The 19884-nt window shown below is 43.2% G+C and overlaps 3 protein-coding genes across 10 annotated transcripts in view; 1 reads left to right on the plus strand and 2 right to left on the minus strand.

Annotated features, from left to right (window-relative positions):
* The window catches only part of Chb (chromosome bows), a 32279-nt gene extending 26172 nt beyond the window's left edge, over positions 1 to 6107 (minus strand). For 2 of the 6 annotated variants that reach the window (XM_070668277.1, XM_070668274.1), the window contains exon 1: positions 5410 to 6105. In XM_070668277.1, the coding sequence (XP_070524378.1) occupies positions 5410 to 5598 (189 nt within the window). In that variant the 5' untranslated portion in view covers positions 5599 to 6105. Of the gene's footprint in view, positions 1 to 5409 lie in introns of all 6 variants that reach the window. The other 4 variants (XM_070668281.1, XM_070668275.1, XM_070668276.1 and 1 more) reach the window with 3 other exon arrangements.
* A 936-nt stretch (positions 6108 to 7043) lies between these two features.
* LOC139109317 (uro-adherence factor A) lies at positions 7044 to 13347 on the minus strand. 3 transcript variants are annotated; one of them, XM_070668285.1, is made up of 11 exons: positions 12985 to 13345; positions 12313 to 12375; positions 11849 to 11977; positions 11634 to 11768; positions 11410 to 11567; positions 10992 to 11057; positions 10501 to 10651; positions 10223 to 10420; positions 9501 to 10128; positions 9158 to 9428; positions 7044 to 9083 (listed from the first exon to the last, which is right to left on the minus strand). In XM_070668285.1, exons 1-11 carry the CDS (start codon positions 13057 to 13059, stop codon positions 8951 to 8953), a joined length of 2007 nt encoding a protein of 668 aa, XP_070524386.1. In that variant the 5' UTR covers positions 13060 to 13345; the 3' UTR covers positions 7044 to 8950. The 3 variants fall into 3 exon arrangements, with proteins under 3 accessions (XP_070524386.1, XP_070524387.1, XP_070524388.1); XM_070668286.1 differs by lacking the exon at positions 10992 to 11057 and having other exon boundaries at positions 12985 to 13347; XM_070668287.1 differs by lacking the exons at positions 12313 to 12375; positions 12985 to 13345 and adding an exon at positions 12055 to 12306.
* A 363-nt stretch (positions 13348 to 13710) lies between these two features.
* The window catches only part of LOC139109319 (PTB domain-containing engulfment adapter protein 1), a 28427-nt gene continuing 22253 nt past the window's right edge, over positions 13711 to 19884 (plus strand). The window contains exon 1 of the mRNA XM_070668291.1: positions 13711 to 13882. The gene's annotated coding sequence lies outside the window, so the exon portion shown is untranslated. The remainder of the gene's footprint in view (positions 13883 to 19884) is intronic.

The raw sequence follows: 19884 nt of genomic DNA on the forward strand, positions 1-19884 counted from the left end.
AAGTTGATCATCATGACGCGTCTTCCCGTGGGTTAATCAAGCAAAATATTGTATACGCCGAGGAACAGTGACCCTATGCACAAAAGCCGGAGTGCAGCGCGATTGAGGCCATCAGTGGCTCTTTGTATTAACGAAGGAGCCAAACGACACGCGAGAGAAATTACGTCAAGTGCACGATCGCCGCACGTGTGGGCGAAAAAAAGATTCACGGCTCTGCTAGTCGAACTTGGGCGCACGACCCGTTAGAGCTGTCGCAGACGGCTACGTGGGAGACCGGGTCCAGAGAAGGGTATCCCCGCGCGATGCAGGTCCGCGGATCCGCGAAGGCGCCACGTGGAGGACCCGGGTCCTCCTCCGTTTCCCCGAGGAAAACGCTCGTCGAAAATACGGAACGCGTATTTTCGGGTGCGCGGGATATATCAGGTATCAAAAACGTCGCTGAACTTCTTGGCAGTTTAACAGAAAAGCCAACAGGCAGCCGGGGAGATCTGCCCGGCGGTTATGAAAGCGCGAGTGCGTACGCGGCGAGCCGGGTCCTCAAGTGGATATTCCAAGGCATAATAACGCTCGAGTATATTTCGGGACAAAGTCTCGCGACTCGCAATTACCGCGAATCAGAAGCGATTCATCTCCCCGAAATCACCCGGGTCTCATTATCGCCGCGAAGTCTAATTCGCGGACGCGCGCCGCGGCGCGGGAGGCGACGATGCAGAATTTTTTATCCCGCGGAGGGTCGGTCGTCGCCGCGAATTCGCAACGAACTATATTTGGCGGCCTGTATTTCGCGGTTGTCTTCACACCGGCGGCGTCGACAAACGCGAATCAATGCGCGGTGATAAAGCGCATTTTGATAGCGCCGTGGCGCGATCGCTCTCGTTTATTGCGGCAATTACGAGCGGCCGAGACTATTTAATCCCGATGCCGCGAGGAAATTTCCGAGTGTGGAAAATTCACAGGATCCTAAGATGACGTTCCGAGTTGTGGCGAGCAAATTACGCGGGGGGATTACAAAAACAGTTGGAATAAATCGGGGAAAGGGTTTCACAATCGCGCAGCTCGACTCTCGAAAAGTAAAGTCGGCTCGGGAAAGGCGCTTGAAATGCGTTTGACGACAATACGCGCTTCTCTTGGTTTTTAACTCGCCAAATGTCGCAGAAACGTGCTCCGCGCGCAAAAGTGATAGATAATGTTACGCAAGAGTACGTAAAATGCCCGCGTGTACCGCGCGGTGAGTATGTAAAAAAAAAAAAAAGAAAAAAAAAATATCGAGGTAAGGGGTGATGTCATGCTTTAAATCCCGAAAAGGAAACGTCTCTGCCGGCGGGACAGAAGAAAAAGTGAGTAGAACGCAACGACTGCAGACTCGCGGCGGTTCGGTTCGGTTCGGTTCACGTTTTGTCCTGTGTCCTTGACATCGATACCGTACACTCGCGCCTTGCAGAAAACGATGCAGTTATCGTTCCGTAAGGAGTGACATTGTTGCGTCTAATTACACGCGGCGATTCACGGGGTGGCCGTGATTCGACAACAAAGAGCACTTTGCTGCGAGACCCTATTTAACTACGCTCCACGTCTTTGCGTGGCGACGCAAAAGCAACGCGATTAAATTCTCCGCTAAAAAATTTTATACTGAAATAAATGTAGAAGAAGTAACATTGCAGAAAAAAAAGAAGTTACAATAAAAAAAAAAAAAAAAAAGGGAAAACAAGAAGAAAAAAAGAGAGCAGAATAATCAGTTGTAAAAACCATTTTGGCAACAAATAATCTTGGAACCGGAAAATAGCGACGCTAACAGCGAAACAAAAGTTAAACAACGAGTCGCCGAGGGTCTATCTGTCATGCCCCTTCGAAGAACCGGAACGGAAAGAAATCTCGAGTTAACTATTGGGAGAACGGACTGTAACGGAAATGTGTTTTATTCCCTTCCTTCGGCAGTCTGCCAAGATCGCGAATCAACGTGAAAAGCATTTCGCGGAAGATTAAGGATAGTCCGTAATTCGATGAGTGAAAGATGTTTTCACGTTCATTTAAGAGGCTACTTGCCGTCGAAGATAAAATATACTTCCCGCGATGCAGGCCCTATTTTTTACGATCGAACCCGAGTGATTGCCACGGGCAGGTGAAAAGGATTCGACCCTTTTCAACGCACTCGTTCTTCTTTTTTTTAAATTCTTTTTATTGTTTAAGCACGAGTCCTCGCTCTCGTTCCCGCCCGGCCAGGTGAAAACAGCGCGTGCCACTTGGAAGATTCAATATCGCGCGACGGCAACAAGTGGCAAGTCAAACGATAATCGCGCATTCTTCATTCATCTCCGATGCCCCGGTCCCAAATTTTCATGCGTCGAAATTAAGCACGCGCTTCCGCTGCCAGTATATCCCACTCGGTTTTACTGACGTCCGACTCGCCGGCACATTACACGAACTGAATGAAGCATTGTGAGAAGTTGACGACGGTCGCTCTCTTTCTCTCTTTCTCTGCCTCGGATCGAGCAAGTCTCGCGATTAAATTGCAAAAATGAGCCGCATTTTCGAGTACGAAAGACAGCGAATACAATTTTGAATTGAATTCAGATTTAATTCAAGTATGAATAAATTTAAAGAAAGCTTATTTTTCAGGAAGCTAGCGATACTTGGGGAGTTTTGATAAGATCTCGGATGTATAATAGAACCGACGAAATGTTTTAGTCACAGATCATTATAGCGATTGTATGAAAATGTAAAAAAAAGGAAGTTATACAAACATGAAGGAAACGCAAAGGTGAGCTGATAGTAAAAAAAAAAAAGTCGCGCTAAAAATAGGAATGAGCGATTGTATGTGCAAATGCACACGAGTGCGATTTTATTTGTGTATGTGCGTACATGTATCAAACACGCGAGTTTATACATAATGCAGAAGTCTCTAAAAAGAAAAAAAAATAAGGAGATCGACCCTAAAACACTGATTTTCTCATATGTAGATTTTTCTTTATATTTTAATAAATCACCTATCAAATTTGATTTCTTTCAATGTTCCTACAATTTCACAAGCGAAAAGAAAATTATTAAAAATTTCTTCGGTGGAATGTAATTTCTCAAAAAAATTACACGTTTAGATAAAGGAAAGGAGAATGTTTGTTGCATTACTTTAAAAAAACACTTAGTATGTCAATGCGAATAGAAAATGACGTAAGACGATCTATCAATGAGCTTCGGCTGGAGATATATAATAATTTTTTGTTTTCTACGCTTGCGTATGTATCAATTACATGGAGATGGAGTAATTCGATAACCGAGTGATACACGATCAAAATTTACGAGAAAAAAAAAAAAAAGATACGTTGCAAAGTCCAAACGTAAGAACAGTAACATTGAGTTAAAGAGAAATATTTAAACGTTACATATATCACCTGCATTTTGCAAAAATAAATTAATATGTTGCAATCTGTCTCATAAAAAGTATTTTATCATCCATAAAAGTATAACGATGAGTCATTCGTCAGCGTTACCGCCCAACTGAATGATTTCTTACTCCTACTCGTCTTAGAGATTTCGCTGCGCGACGTAACTTTTAACGTTTCAGATAGTAATAACTCGTAAACACACCATTATCCGAGAAACTAGTCTCGTCGTGGATTTAATCCTGCCAAGATTTCGTAAAAACGATCGGGTTTCACGGAATAATTTCAGGACGTCGTAATTAATCGAAAGTAATTTCTCAAAAAAAAAAAAAAGTATTGATCTCGAAGATCAGTTCAAAATTAATTTATTTCGCACAAGTGTGTCGGTCAAAGAAAAAAATTTTTTATTTAATTTAAATATAAGGAACTGCGAAAGAACACGAGTTGGCGAGGTCGCTGATCGTACTCGATGGGCAAAATTCTAAAGTTTTAGCGACACTCAATGCTCCATTAAACTGTCACTCGGTCTGCTGCGCACATTCCTCTCGAAGGGATCAAAAATTTGCATCGGCCGTACACTCTACTACTGGAGAATATTTAACGATTTGATGGCTTCAACTAAACGGACATCCTTGCGTCGAATCTCGCGACACGTTAGCGAAAGAGACCACGTTACGCATATGGCGTGAAAGTTTTTTTTTTCTCTTTTTTTTTCCTTATTCGCGAGTTAACCGAGTTCCACGGTTCTTCGATCGAATCGAAAGAATCGAGCGAGAAACGTACGTGAACTGGGAGATACGAATTGAGCGAAGTTTGGGGATCTCTCTAATGTATTTAGTGAAATAATTCTCTATTAAAGCTTAATTACGTTTGCGAACTGTGAGCAGAGCACTAGAGTGAATTTAATTAGCAACAATATATTATAAGCTTAATCACTCAACGCAGATCGAGCGATTTAAAGGTCGCGACGGTGAATCGTCCCAACGTGTCCTTTGCCAAAAGAGGATCTCGAAATATCTCCTCTCGGTACGTCACGAGACACAATGTTCTTTTTAAAGAGCGACCATAACAAAAAATAAAAATTAAAAAAAATCTTTACTTGCGTACGTTCACTAACTATTATTATACAATGTAATTACATCTATTATACCGAGTAATTTACATGTGATTTTATTTTTTCTACAGTGCGAGCTACCTATTCCCAATCTCTTTTTTCTCGCGTGTTCGCTAAATCGGCCGTTCTCGTTTCGCGGTGCGAAGGTGAGAACAGGGGCGGTCGCGTTCTCACGTGTATGAAAAAAGAAGAAAAAAAAAGGAAAAAAAAAGAAAAAAAAATAGCGGCGTTTACAGAGCGCGCCGGAGGCGGCGGCTGATCAATCGTCTCCTTTCTCCATTTATGGATCGCGCGCGTCGACTAGGAGGCTCGCGACCGCGAAATTAACGCGATCGATCTCGATCGAACGTCAACCCTTCGAAGTTACGGAACGTAAACATGTGCCCGTACCTCTTAAGTACCTCGGCAGCATTTTCGAGCCCTGTACTTCCCGTTTGTGAAATCTGTTCGGTTCCAAGTCTAAAAGTTTTCAATGCGGAGCTACGTGCGAAATGCAGGTCGGCTTTGACGTAATTTCTCGAAAAGAAAAAAAAAACCAACGAACGTGACCGAGCCGTTCTCGTAATCTACAAAGTGAAGTAAATAACGTAATAACAATAAATTAGTGTTTTATATATCGGTATCTTTATCTTTTTTATCAGGCGGCGTTTATCGGCGTTCTAGAAAAACGCGAAGGCTCGTTTTCTAACGTTAAGTACGTCATTTCGCGTGGAAAGGGAGAGAGAAAGAAAGAGAGAAAAAAATAATTATATTTCTCCGTTTTAATTTCACCATTTAATAAAGTGGAGAGCAAGGGCGAGTACCTGTTTATAAATAACGTGAAAGTTACTCGCGAAGGTGGCCGGAAAAAAAATACGGCGGGTAAAGATAAAGGTTAGGTTGCTCGTCGGCGAGGAGTGCGAGAAAAGTGTAGCTTACCTTCGGGTTGCCGTTGCCGAGCCACGGTATGACGTTGTCAATAAACATTCCGATGTCCTGGCACTCGATGCTCTTGCTCGAATCGCCGAGGAAATTGAGCAGCGCGCTGCCAACGTTGAGCTTCTTTTTGATGTCCGTCGTTGACAGGAGCGGCATGAAGCCGTCCATATCGCGCGCATTCACCGCCATGGCCGGGCAAGGGGTGCTAACACGTCGTCGTCGTGGCCGCTGCCGTCTCCAGGTGACGATCCGCCCGCGAGGTCCCCGCTCGCAAACGGGACAAGGATAAGGTGATCACTCGCGCACGTCAACACACATCACCTCGGTACGGAGACAGGGTTCTCGCGCTCCTCGTCATACCAGCGGAGGGCAGACGAGCGTGGGACACGCGCGGGGGGGAAGGGAGGAAACACAGAAATTGTCGCGAGACTGCCGGTACCGTCCGCGCGAATTAATCGCCGTCGTTACGGAACCCGTCGTCGTCGTCGCTGCCGCCGCCGCTCGCCGTAACGTCCGTACGTGCGGCGCGACCGCCGTGCGAACCCAATTAATCCCACGAGCGGGCCTCGCTGTCACTCCACGTCGAGTACGATCGTGCCACCGTCCGTCGTCGTCGTCGGAGCGCACTTCTGTACACCGGACACTACAACTACGCGAGCACGAACGCGGCGAAACGGGGGATCATCGGCACCGTGCACGCGATGCCATTTTCTTTTCCCCATTATGGCGGTCGACGCGCCGCCAGGGGCGCGCGCGTGACCGTAGCGCCACCGCGCGATTTTCGCGCCGCCTGTGCCATGCGTGCCAACCTCCACCGTTTCTCCACCATTTCAAATGTAACGGCTCAAACGCACTCGCGTCCGAAACAGAATTTTACGTCGAACGTTCGCTGGCTGATCAACGTCGGGGATTGCTGCGTCGCCGATCGATGACGACGGAGTAATGAGTCGAAGTATGACGATCGCAGAACCAATCGTGAAAATATCAATCGGCAAGAGTAATAAATTCACGTCGTTGTACAAAATGTAGAAATGTCGAATCACTAGTGCAATTAATCTGCGTTTTAAAAATTGTATTTTATCGGGCTCGACGATTTAGAGACAAACGCGCGAAAAATATTATTTATGATAGTTACATCGATATATACAATATTAGGTATACACCCTGAAAGACCGTTATGGCATTTGCTTCGTACTTTATCTCAGCGTGGGATGCGTCAAGTCACGTACCATCACACACGAATCGTCGCAGCACATACGTCGCGGAGCGCCGGTCACCAAGGACTGAGATTTCCCTCGTACTCGGCGGCCAAGGGAGAAGATCGGGAGAAAAGGAGTCACGTACGCTAGCCGCCGTCACCGCAGCAAATGCCATATCTGCTGATATTTGCTTTTCAAGGTACAGTACAATTTATAATTAATGCGCGCAATTCCGCGCTCGTCATTGCCAAAAAGTATTTCTCGCGCATTTCAGAGTTACGATCGTGTAAAATTTTTTTTTAACAAATAATCCTCATTCCGCTCGGCAATTGCGCCGTTTTAACAAAGTTCTTTTACTTCCGTTTTGTAACTGAAAACAATATCTCATTGTCAGAGGATCCTTTTCGGACGAAAACAATTGGTCAAAATCGGCGATTACAATGCGAAATAACGCCGCATCTCGTTTTTATTTCATTTCTTTTTTTTCTTTTTTCTTTTTTTTTTTCTACAATATACGTTCGAGCGAATAAAATGAGTAAACTTCGCTTGCTGCGAAGGGGTACCCTTTAACCGTAAAACAAAACATTTCTAAAATGACTAATAATTGCCACAGTTTTCATAAAAATTGACAAATGTATAAAAAAATATAAACTACCGCCAGTTACAGAATGTTAAAGCTGAAACTAGAAGATGTGTAAACAATAATAATTTATATACATATAAATTAGTTATATTGATTATATATTATATGTATATATATATATATATATATATTAATTTTTAGAAATAGCATATTGCATGCATCCTTTGCACTAACGTTTTCGTTCAACGATTGGATAATCCAACTGAACGTTTGAAAATTGCTAAGAGCTATATCACAATACGCGGTAATAAAAATCATGGAGCTATACTTAAATCTCACTCGGCTCGAGTACTCGATTTCGAGCACGCGCCTTCGTTCTATTATTATCAAAATCGAGTACCATTCGGCTGTGTCCAAGCTATTGCGTTCACGAAACGTGTATGATATTTTAATCATATTTCTCTCGCTTGTCGCACACGATCTCGGAACAGCTTTAAGATACTTTTATTCGATAGACACGCGTCGCAGAGAAAAATATTGAAAAATATCCCGTCGGATCTGATTAGGGTGAGTACTGTGACTAGGGTGGGTACGAAGCTTCGTATATGAAACAGCATTACTTCCGGAGCCACGAAATTTTTTTTTTATCTGTGCTCAAAACGTTCTGTCGCTGATTGAATACACAGCTGGTCTTCACGTTTTTATTCTTCGCAAATTAATGAAACTGAAAACAAGTATGTGACGTTAACAGTACGTTTTGCACACAGATTTACATATGTTTAGAATTATATTATTACGCTACGTTTATATGTACAATTCGTTTCGCATTTTAGAGATCTGACTGTCGTAGTCATAATTGGCATCTTGTAACTTTCTATAAGTTTTATTTTATTTTTTTTCTTTCGGCTGTACGTTTCACGAATAACTTAACAGACCAACCGATTGTACTTTGACAAAGAGATTTTGAGAAAAAGAGAAAGACAAAGTGCTTATTTATAATAATAAGTTATCTTCGAATGTGAATTAATCTGTTTTGTCTACCTAATCTGTCTAAATTGTTTGATATTTCGCTGTTTAATAATTCTAATATATTTGTTTACCGCCCCAAGAAACGGAACTTTAACATGATAGCAGTCGCATATAAAGGCAAGCAAAAAATAGTCAATGCGACTCGGAATAAATTTGTTTACGAGTATCTAGATTAAACTACACAATGTCCTAAAAAAGTAACTACATATTGCTTTCTCAGCGAAGAATGTTTCACAGTTTTACCAAATTCTAAGTATTAGAAAGATTTTGTAGATTAAATTCGAAAACGTTTTCCCAAGTGGAAATATCGTGTAAGCGTATTCACAAAAAAAATGACGTTAGGCTTCATAGTGCCCGAGGAATCAAATTAATATTTTTAACGCAAGTTCTGTGTTGACTAAAAATATCAACTGATTTTCCTACTGATCATATAAATATCTTTTTCTTTTTATTAATTAATTAACTCGATAGACAGCGAAGAAAACATATGAAATATGTTTTTTACGAAATTAATTTGACGATTATCTACAAATACAACCTTTACCTGACTCTATATCACATAACGAAAAAAAATCTATAAGTTACGACATCCAATAGACAGAAATATAATATAACGTAGTGTGCAACTTAACGGAAAGGAGATGTATTTTAATTATATGTTACCATTTTACAACGATCTTGAACACTTGAATCTTTGCCACATTGTCGAGCAAATTCTTCTGTGATAAGGCTATTGTTGCTGCAATTGTTGCAACAGCGGACATACTTCAACTAAGGGAGTTCCCAGAATTTCTTGGCATACTTGGTTCATGTCCGGCTCCATCATAAGTGAAGAGATCTGATCTTCCGTTAGCATCTCCACGCTAATTATGAGTTTGTTAAAAGAAATAAAATTAAAATATCGTCGATTGACGAAAATATATCAAAGAACACTTACCTAGCTAAACTTTCGCTGTCCGACGTCTCCTCATCGGCATTGAGATAGCTCATTGTTTTCTCTAACGGGCTTGGGACCTTTTTCCCTTTAACTTCCGATTTTTCTGACTTTTCAGACTTGTCTCTCTCCACTGTCTTTGGTTCGCTAGAACGTCGTTCCGTTAAACTAGATATGTTTAGCATCATCATACCGTGATTGAGTAATTCTTTAACACGTTCTCCAGTACCAGCACTCCATAGCATATCGAGAGATTGTCTTCTACTTGAACTCGCTGAAACATTAAGTCCACGTATAAATGTACATTTAAAAGTAGAACTTTTCGAAAATAATTTTATCAACTCACTGGAACTACCACCACTAGCCTCGCCACCGGCTGAACTTCTAGTTATCCAATTGGCTAAACTACTGTCGAGCTTGCTTCTATTTTTCACTGATGGGCTTCTTGTAACTTCAGCCTTCTTCTCTTCGCTTAAAGAAACTTCGTTTACTTTCGACATTGTGGGTAAAGATTTCTGCGTTACTAGTCTCTTTCGATTTGTTTGTTCTTTCGGGGGCTCTGCGGCGACATTAATCGCCTGAGTAACTTCTGGACTCAGATCCATCGGTAGCGGTTTGTACGGGATCTGATCTTCCTCGTCGGAATACACGTCATTATTGTAGTAAACTTCGTCTGGTGAATTGTTCAAACTAATTTCCGTCCATTCTTCACCATTTTGAGAATTAGTAGAATTTTTTTTGCAGTCATTTACAGGTATTTGAATTTTTACTCTTTTTTCGACTGGCGATATAATGCCCGACAGATCCGTCAGGCCTGGTGCAGAAGAACTGTTATGATTTAGAGATACGATATGTTTTGAGTCAGTTGCGGCGATACTTCGTGGACGGTCCCGTTTTATATATTTACGAGGTTCGGTGGATGAAAGGTTTATATTATTTAGGCCCAGGTACTCTGAAGATAAATCTCTTTCGATCTAAAAAAAAAAAAAAAAAAAAAAAAATAATTTACCGATTAATAAAATTAAAAACTATATTATTTAAGAAATACATATCTGGATGCATACTCACTCTTGTAGGCATGGGACATGGCACATTTGGACTTATCTTGTCGGGAAGGCGTAAATATTCGTCGCTAGTGTAATCTGTACTATCTGGAGAACCAGTTACACTGGAGTCCGTTGGAGTTGCTGTATTTTGCGCGGTAGAATTATCGGGCGCGTCTCGTGCACCCTTGTCGTATTCGTCCGTACCATCGTATCTTCTCGTCTGCATTAGCGAAAGCATAATGAGAATTTTGTTGAAACCTCATTATTTCGAACTGTCATTTCATGTAGGTGAATATTTACTCTGTGTATCTCGTCGCTGATTTTTTCTAGATTTCGTAACGCTTCCGCGTACGAAGATTTTGCTTCACCAACTGATCTCTCGAGCGCACTGACCTTCATTTTCTGCTCTTCCAACATTTGATTAAAGTGCGCTTTCATCTCGTAGTAAGGCCTATATGAGCACGTAATATTGCTTTAAATTCTAACTATGCAAAAGTTACATGCTAATAATTGGTATTTAAATATATTATGCATAACAATCCTATTGTACGGCTATTTATTTGGAAAGAAGCAATTTAAATTTTGTGTGCGATATAATATATATCGTGAAAAGCTCAATCAAAGAAAACTAGCACTAGTAGTACACACGCTCAAAATATTTTCAAAATCATAACTCGTGCACAATCAGGATAATAATAAAAAATAATTAAACGGAGGTGGTCTGATGACATGAAATAAATGTTGCGTATTTAAAAAAAAATAAAATAAAAAAGAATATCTATCCTACTTACAACATGAGTAAGTTGTGCCTGTAGGCGATACTGTTTATCAGAAGCAAGCTGCGGCGTGCACCCATACTGCCAACATGAACATATAACCAAACACATAAATACCGTAAAAGGTCTATTTAAAACAACATAAATGTAATAATCATTCGAAAGTAATTCGATGATTATTTTAGTAGACATAAAATATATAAAAATGTAGCAATAAAAAGAAACAACAAGAGGCTTCGTATATAAGTAGTAATTATTGTGTTTCGATACATTAACTTAGTTCTATACAAGGTTTCGGCTCTTCAAAGTGGTTTTGTAAAAAAAAAACAAAAAAAAACTATGCAATAACTTCATGCATTATAAAAAAAAAACCATCAGAAAAACAGATATTATCGAGCTCTAATAAGGAAAGGGTGACAAGCTTCTTACGTACCTAGATTTGGCAATAGTACGTTTCAATTCACGTTGCAACCTCTGAACCTCGTGTTCCGCTTTGTGATATAGTGCAGTCGTGTGTCTATGCTCCGCTTCAGAGAGAGCTCTCTCGTGCTCTGACTCATTAACTCGTGACGTAGCATGATTTAACATTTCCTACGATATATATATTAATATTTCATATTATAATCTTTTTAAAAAGCTGGCATTAATGTGCTTTACCTGCCAAGCGTGATCGAAACATCTTCCTTCTGTCCGTAAGCCCTCCTCGGCTAAATAAACCATTTCTTTAGCTGCTGCATGTTGACTGTTGGCTCTCTCAAATCTAATCGCAGCTTTCTGCGTTTCTTGCAATGCCTAAAACAGAATATTTATAAATTTAAAGAAATTTAATTCTAAAAATTACGAATATACTTTAAATAGAAAGAGATTCTCACTTCCTTTGCTCTAAACCTAGCATCGTAGTATGGTCTGGATTTTTCAATGCAAGCTCCAAGTTTTTTAGCCAAAGTGTCAATCTTGATTGTTGACTCGCATAATAATTCTCTAAAGGTCGCTCTAGCTTCCTAAAAATAATGAAATATTAATCTTTTTAAGAGGCAGACTAAAATACATGTAAGATGTGTTATAATTCTCTATTAACTGTGGTCTTAAGTTAAAAGTTATTCCTTTAGTTGAAGCTATCAGGGACTGCTGTTAAGATCATCGTCTCAAGTCATTATCCATTTACATGTATCTTGCACAGCAATCATCTCAATAAAATCTAATCACAACCAGTTTCAAAACTTAGCAGCAATTTTGTTCCTCGAATCATCAGTCATATACATTCATGTGTGAACTCTAGACAGGCTGGAGATCGTTACAAATATAAGGCCATACTTAAATGAGAAGTAGTACTTACATCTAAGTCAACTTCTAATTTATTAATGTCATCTGTAGCTGTGTTTAATCTTTCCAGTTCAATCTGAAACAATATCACATATTTTACATCAAATTAATATGTAAATTAATAATATTTTTAAACGACACGTATCATTTTACGTAATGTACAACAAACAAATATATTTCTTTTTTTTTTTTTTTTAATCGAACAAATTCGAATGCAAGAAATGAATCCAGGGATATATCCTATTATTAATTAAAACGTACATATCAATTAAAGAAGCCCCGCGCATTGTGCTCCAATTTCTTACATTGAGACGGAGTTACTGGGCAACGAGGGTAATTTAGCACGCGCTGCCGTGGCAATAGGTCGTCCCGGTCGGGCGGGCGAGAGGGGGAGTTAAAAACGGGGACGATTTATGACTCGCGTATGTGTGTGTGTGCGTGCGTGGGCAAACGGAGAAGAATAGAAGGACGTTTCTCGGGGGAAAACGGGAACGTTGCGCGCCGAAATTCGGGATAAGAATCGTCGCTTTGGGTGCGTTACGTAACATTTTTTTTCCCTCGCGCGGTTCAATCGCGACGAGGCCTCCCGGTGACGATGAAAGTGTCAATATCACAGGGAGCCCTCTTCGCCCCGCGCTCCGTCCGGGGCGACGTACACGCGGGCGGCGGCAGCGATGGCACTCACCTGCACCCGCGGGTCCACCGCATCGTCGACACGATCGGAATCATCGGCACTCTCCTGTTGCACACGCTCGCTCATAATTAAATCTAGAGGGTGGATTTTATTTACAGCTCGTCCATGCCACCTGTCTGTATCGTCTGCTAGACATCAGGTGGCCATGTTGGACGTCAAAGTGTATCGCCGCGGCGAGCTCAGAGCCGCCACCACGCTCGACGGCAAGGCATGCGCTTTCCTCCACCCGGCGAAACACCCGCTGGGCTGGAACCGCCACCCAAGGTCGCGCGATAACGAAACTCGCCCCCTCCCGCGCAGATCGAAGACCCTGCCGTCGAGCTCGCGCGATTATAGAACAGTTAGTTTTTTTTCGTGGCTTTTTAGTAGGGCTGTGATGCGTATTGTTTTATTGAAACGGAGGAAAACTTTACGATTTTTTTCTTAAATATATTACTAATAAATGTATATTTTTTGGTACATTTTTTTCTTTATCGTTAATCTGTCTCTTTCGTGGTTGCATTTTTTTTATTTCCTCCCTCGTTTTCCACATGTTTAGTAATTCGAAAAATGTTACTCTGTCCAGATTCCTCTCACGCGCAATTTGAATTTTTCCGCCGGTCAACGAGGTGGCGCGACCGACGAAGATGATGTCGCGGCAGGCACAAAATGGTGGACGCGAGAAAGAGAACGGACAGTCGGACGTTAGAGAGCGTTACTCGCGCCGATCCCGCCTGACTCTCAAACGTATTTTTCCCTTCGCACTGGTGAGACGCGTGCCCGTCCGAGCGGGTGAATTACGGCTGCTCGTGGGAAAACGGCGGTCCATCCAAGGAACGGCGACTCGTTCGAGGAACGTTGGTCCATCCGAGGAAACGTCGGCCGCAGCCCAGCGATCCATTCGTGGCCGGTAAGTGAAGAATTACACAAGTACGTACATGCATCGCCGACCGGCACTGTCGTGCGCGCGCGCGCGCGCGCTGCTCGTCCAAGAGAAAGAGGATAAAGTCGCCTTCGAATTTCCCTCGAGTGCCCCTCCTCCGGCCGTGCTCGTCCCGGTGGAAAATTTCTTTCGGGGAGACGCGTTCAGGTGCACGGCCCGGACTTTCTATCTCGGCTTTTTTTTACCAAGGTATCGCGCGGCTAGGCTCAACGGCGGAGAGAACGCGCGCGCGCAAAGGTCGTGCCGTCCCCCTTCGCCCGTCTGCAGGACGAACACGCGACGATCTGATTGCCATCGCCCGTTCAGTTTCGAGAGCTCGCCGTCTATGTACGAGCACCAAAACAAAGTTGACTCTTCCCTCTCCTCGCAGCGCCTCCTCGTAGAATCGAAAGTGACGCGCGGATCGGCGTGGCCGGAGCGTTTCTCGCGCCCGGCGAAGGTGCGCTCGCCCGTCACCTCGTTTCCGCGACTCCGCAGGCAATTCGGACGGGAAGCCCGACCGGATCCGTTGTTTTTGCGCCCGAACTCAGAATTACCGAAGATCGGGTTCGGTTTTTATTTTCTTGCCGTGTTTACCTGCGCGATTTCCGCTTGCCCGCCCGCGGAGATTCCACGAGACCGGGGATCGAAAACACGTCCTTTGACGGAGCTTGGACGTGGGTCTACGGTGGGAGGGGGGGGAGAAGAAGTTTGCGCACAGGTGCGCGGGGTAGACGTAACCGTAAGCGGCACCGCGATCCGGCTGAATTTCTGACGTTGCACACGACCGACTGACCCAAGGACGTCCGTGACTCGCACGCGAGTGCCTTCAAATGTCAGAAGCACTTTTACCGCAGAATTCGTCGCCGATCCGCTGCCGTTTTCGCGATCCGACTCGTCCCCCTTTCATTGCGATCGGGATGACGACATAAGCCCCTAGAAACGCGTTATACTGCCGTCGAGGAACAGCCTCGGCAACCGCCTTATTTTCACGTACTGTCATTTATCCTTTGGGCCGTTCACCGAGCGACTAACTGCATTTTTTTGGGAAATTTTTTCTTTCTGATTCCGGTGACCGAGCACTCGACTGCTACTTCTACCACCTAACCCTTAGCTTTTCTCCATGTTTCGCTTTTTTTTTTTTTTTTTTGGAGGTAATTATTTTGGCAAATAAACGACCGGCTTATTATTATATGATGCCGCTTCTTCTGAATGCTGAAAAGGTTAACATCGTGCAGATAACACGTTCCGTATCGTGCAAACGCCCACTCTTCGTCCTGTTCGCGCTCGTCTCTAAAATCATTCCCCAGCAAGAACGTAAAACAAACGTAGTCGACATCACGATCACTTGCGTTCGCGCTAATCGACGGCCCTCGCTTAATCCGCACTCAAGGCGTTAATAATTCAACGGTACATCACAACGCTAAGTAATGAGATCTGAAAAAAGTTGCGCTATGAATTAAATAAAAAAGTAAAAAATTAAAATAAAATATTGGCATTCATGCTCTCGCGACGTTCCCAGGATACGACAATAGACCCTTGTTCGCAGAACGGCAAAAATAAAAAAAAAAAAAAAAATTAAAAGAGAAGTCTCTTCTCTCCCGCGAGCGGAGCGTCGCCAACGATAACACAATTTCCTCCAAATATACTAAATACAATACTCGCGTGCCGCCGCGCGTTAACGAGTTGCTAATGATCGTCGCCGCCGCGCGCCGTCGAAATGATCGATCAATCGTCGACGGTTTTCAATTAGACGAGGATCAATCCGTCACTAAGTGCGCGGAAATGAACAGCACCCGACGCACGTTGTCGCCCCATAGTCACTTGTTGCGTGCGTGAGATCGCGCGTACGTACGTGTGCGTCCACGCGTATGCCGTTGGCCGGCAGGCTCGAGTCCGCCGACTCCCAGGCAGTCTGACAAAAGGGACCGGTTTAATGGCCAAGCGAAACGGCTAGGCGAATCGACTTTTAAAGAGCCACCCGGTGCACGGCGGAAGACACATTGATACGAGGAGCCAGCCGGTGCGTGCGTTGCTCGCAGGCAGGCAGGCAGGCAGGCAGTCGAACAAGGTATTCGAACCTGCTGTTCCGACAGGACTTGATGGCGTCACGTCACGGCAAATGTTCGCCGCGAGTCACTCCGCGGCGTTCTCTTACCCACCGTCCTTTATCACTTTTCTCAAATAATCCGTGAACGTCGAGCACGTGCCCGCGCGCGGCTTTTCGCTCGGACCCGGCGCCGAAGATAGCTGGCACGAAGCCGGGTCACCCTGATATCTTGAGCTAAGAACTAGCTTGTAATATAATTCGCGATTATTATACACAAATGTGTTAAAAAAAAGAAGAGAGGATTATTAATCTCTTGCTTGCGCAAAAAATTTTTTTTTTTTTTTTTTCTCTGTGTGGCACGCTCGAGTCACCCGATATAGGTGAAGGTGGCGATTTTTTTTGTTGCGAAAGAGAGACGAGGAACGAACTGCGGAAACGCCGATTGTCGGGATTTCTTTTACGGGCAAGCGAGATAATCTGCTTCACGTTATCGCGACGCGCGGTAATCGCGAGAGAGACGACGACGAACGCGCAGCGTTCGGATGCGCTTCGACGACACGCACCGGACGCTGCGGAAAAGTTTCGCCTAGTTACGACACTGCGAGAGAGCAGCAGGAAAGCGGTAATACCGCAAAGGAACGGTCGACTGTTGTTTTCGTTTCGCTTTGTCCTCGTATTCCGGTGCCTACACAAGCGAGCCACGTACTGTGAAATGTCATTAGCCCTGAACGGAGAGGGCGTAACGAACCTCTCGCGATAACAATTTAGCTTCGAAACGCCAACCGCGACGCTAATACCGTCCGGCTCAACCAGGATCTTCACGAAACCCGTTTAAATCGTTTCCATTTAATTGAAATGTTATTTAACGCGCGATATAACCCTTGTTACTCGGAACTATCGTCGACTGGACGTCGACGATCGGTTCTCTCATCTCGAGGGAGCGACTCGCACCTGCTGGAGCCATTAAAGAACATCGCAGATGCCTCGCTCGAGGCAGATGTCGATACGATCTTTCGTTTCTTAGATTTGACGTTAAAAGGCCTCGCGCTAATAATCCGTAGTTGTTCTCGAGTCGCGGTCTTTATGCATCCTCGTGCTTACTGTTCTCCTAACAAAGGGATTCGCTTGTAGAAATTTTATTTAGCGCCTACAGAAGGAAAAAAAAGAAATAAAAAAAAAAAAAAGAGGGAAGGAATGATTTACTAATCATTCGTCGACTAATGCGCTCCGGCGGAGTAGTTAGTACATGACAAAGCACGGGTGATACGGCGTTTTATGGAGCATTGCGTCGAGTGTGTGAAGCGTGGAAAACGGTATCGCAGCCAAACATTTAGATAATCCTATCTCGGACGTTGTCGTCGTGCGCGCACGTAACGGTGCAGGCGGCCCCGATAAGTCACCCGGTGCACAAAGAGCAGGATAGAGAGAAAGACGTCAGCCTTCTGTTCGTATACGACACGTTGCCGGTGCACGAAAATGCGGGCGGGTAGACGGAAATTATGTGGCCGGCGGTTAGGAACACCGACCGACTTAATCTTCAATCGCGCTCATCAAGCGCGATCAACAAGCTTCTTAAACCCACGGCTCGAAATAGCGTCGCGGAAAAAAAATCATTCACGTCCGTAATCCGCAGCGACCTTTTATTCCTCGTGAATCGCGACAGCCCGGCGAATTATTCGGTTGTACGTGCGAAATAATACGAGTCAAACTGGCAGGCAAGGCCAATATCGTCGTCTTATTTATGAATTTATGGAAATGCGGCACGGGTGTGCCACGTGATACACAGGTCTCTTTTGTATTAAACGGCCGTAAAAATGTCGGTAAAATGCTACGTAGTGTACGAAGCGTTCGGCAACGCTCGTTAGTCGTGGTTATTGCGTTTATTAACGTTTGACTTGCATTCTTTCGGTCTGCCTGCGAACCTTGCGCGTGCACAGTTCGATCGTCGCATCGTGTTAAATATAAAGAGAAAGTTTTATTCAAATAAACGCGCAAAATTCTGATGAAGCGATCCGCTGCGATTCCGCTAAAACGCGCGGGCGATTTACAAGCGCAAGAATGCATTCACGATAAGTAATGGAATAACAAATTATAGCTAATAACGGCTTGATTACCAGACGCAATTATGTAGATAGAAAGAATAGGCACTGCACGACACGTTTTACATATTATATTGTTAGGTGGGGAATTAAAGAATGATACGTGAGGTATGCCGAATAGGAAGTTGATAATTGCTGCGTGACTATCGGCTTCTACAGTCGTATATTCCCGAGATAGAATGAATCTGCGTTTACACACGTTCTGCATGCAAGAGATGCGTGTACGCACATCGACGTGTCGCTGGCGAAGGCTTGTTCGAATGCACGTGAACTGCATTCCGCGATAATTTTATATGCTCTTGTCGGAGACTCGCTTCGATTCCGATGATTCGTGACTAAGCGGTTAATTTGCCGGACAAATCATAACGCTAATTTTTCTTTCTAATTTTATATTTGTAAAACGCATAAGATGAGAACGGTTTCTTATCACTAATAAAATTTGAAGTATTTCTTACAATATTATCTAAAAAAAAAAAAACTTTTAAAACGATATGAATAAGATTTGAACGCAATATTTTTCTAGGTTTTATATATTAATTTTTGTTTTTTAATTAATTTTTTATCGCGGGATTTTCAAGATTTTATGCGAAGAGGCAATTAAAGTTAAGAAAAAAAAAAGAACAAAAAAGAACTGTCGTCACGGAAGCTCGTCTTTCCCCGATAATTTTTATTCGCATTGTCGACGCGGAAATTATACACCTCGAATCCATCAATTCTATTCCGCCAACTTCTTTCTGCCCGCCGCTTCCGTAATCATCGTTTACGTCACGTTCGATGGTACGAAAGCTCCGTTCGCGCTTTGCGTCGCGTCGGTGATTGTGAATTATTGTTTGAAATTAATATTCGACATTAATATTTATCGTAATAATCGGCGTGGAAATTTTTTTTTTACACCGCGTTAACCTGCCATGCGTGTGAGATAATTTAACAAAGGTCGGGACGGGTCGGCAGTCTCGCGCGTCTTTAAGATCACGACTCTCGCATTCCTTTGGCGGTCGAGCGGTACGTAGTTAGCAAACTGCGTACATACGTGGCCGAGAAATGCTCATGTGAAATTGGAGAAAAAATATATTACGCGTGGAATAACTAATAACGATGTACAAAATAAAAATTAAAGCAGCATTTACTCTTGAGCACGATAACCAAACGAGAGAACAAGTCGGCACCGCAGAAAAAATGGCAAGTCAAGCAACAATTAAATTATTATTATTATTATTTTTTTTAAAGGAACACTTGCCATTTAGATTACAAGAATGCAAGCTCTCACGTGGATTTCTTAAGGATTAAATTGTTATTTATTGTACGTGATCAAAACGTATCGCTCGTTTAAAAAGAATAATCTGCCACGTGCTTTTCGTTGATTATGACGCGCTATTACATACTGTAATTTTCAGTTACATAACACATTATTTTTCATATTTCAACGATACGTTATCGCGGCGTTACTGCATCGGAAACGATTTTTCGAGAAACGCGACGCTGAATAATTCGACGCATCAGCTTTTTGTCACCGATGAAGTAATTTGAAACGTCTGGCGAGCACAGAGGATAAATTGATTAATTCCGCGCAGTGAAATAAACTCGTTATCAAAGTTAGAAGTTGAAATTACAAACATATTTTCGAGACATCTCGAGCATAAAAAAAAAAATTTACACTTATATATCTTAATTATGTAATTTTCGCGATTCATATTGCATTCGACATCGTGGAAAGTTTGAAGTGATACAGTTATTCCGAATGCTCGCTGCTCCGTTCCACGCTCGGCGCATTCGCGACGATTACGCGGCTGAAGATCGCGATTTCACGCCCGTGCGCGCGATCTGCGCGTTTTACGCGAGCA

This window comes from Cardiocondyla obscurior, linkage group LG17, assembly GCF_019399895.1.
Source record: "Cardiocondyla obscurior isolate alpha-2009 linkage group LG17, Cobs3.1, whole genome shotgun sequence".
In the NCBI taxonomy this organism is placed as follows: domain Eukaryota; kingdom Metazoa; phylum Arthropoda; class Insecta; order Hymenoptera; family Formicidae; genus Cardiocondyla; species Cardiocondyla obscurior.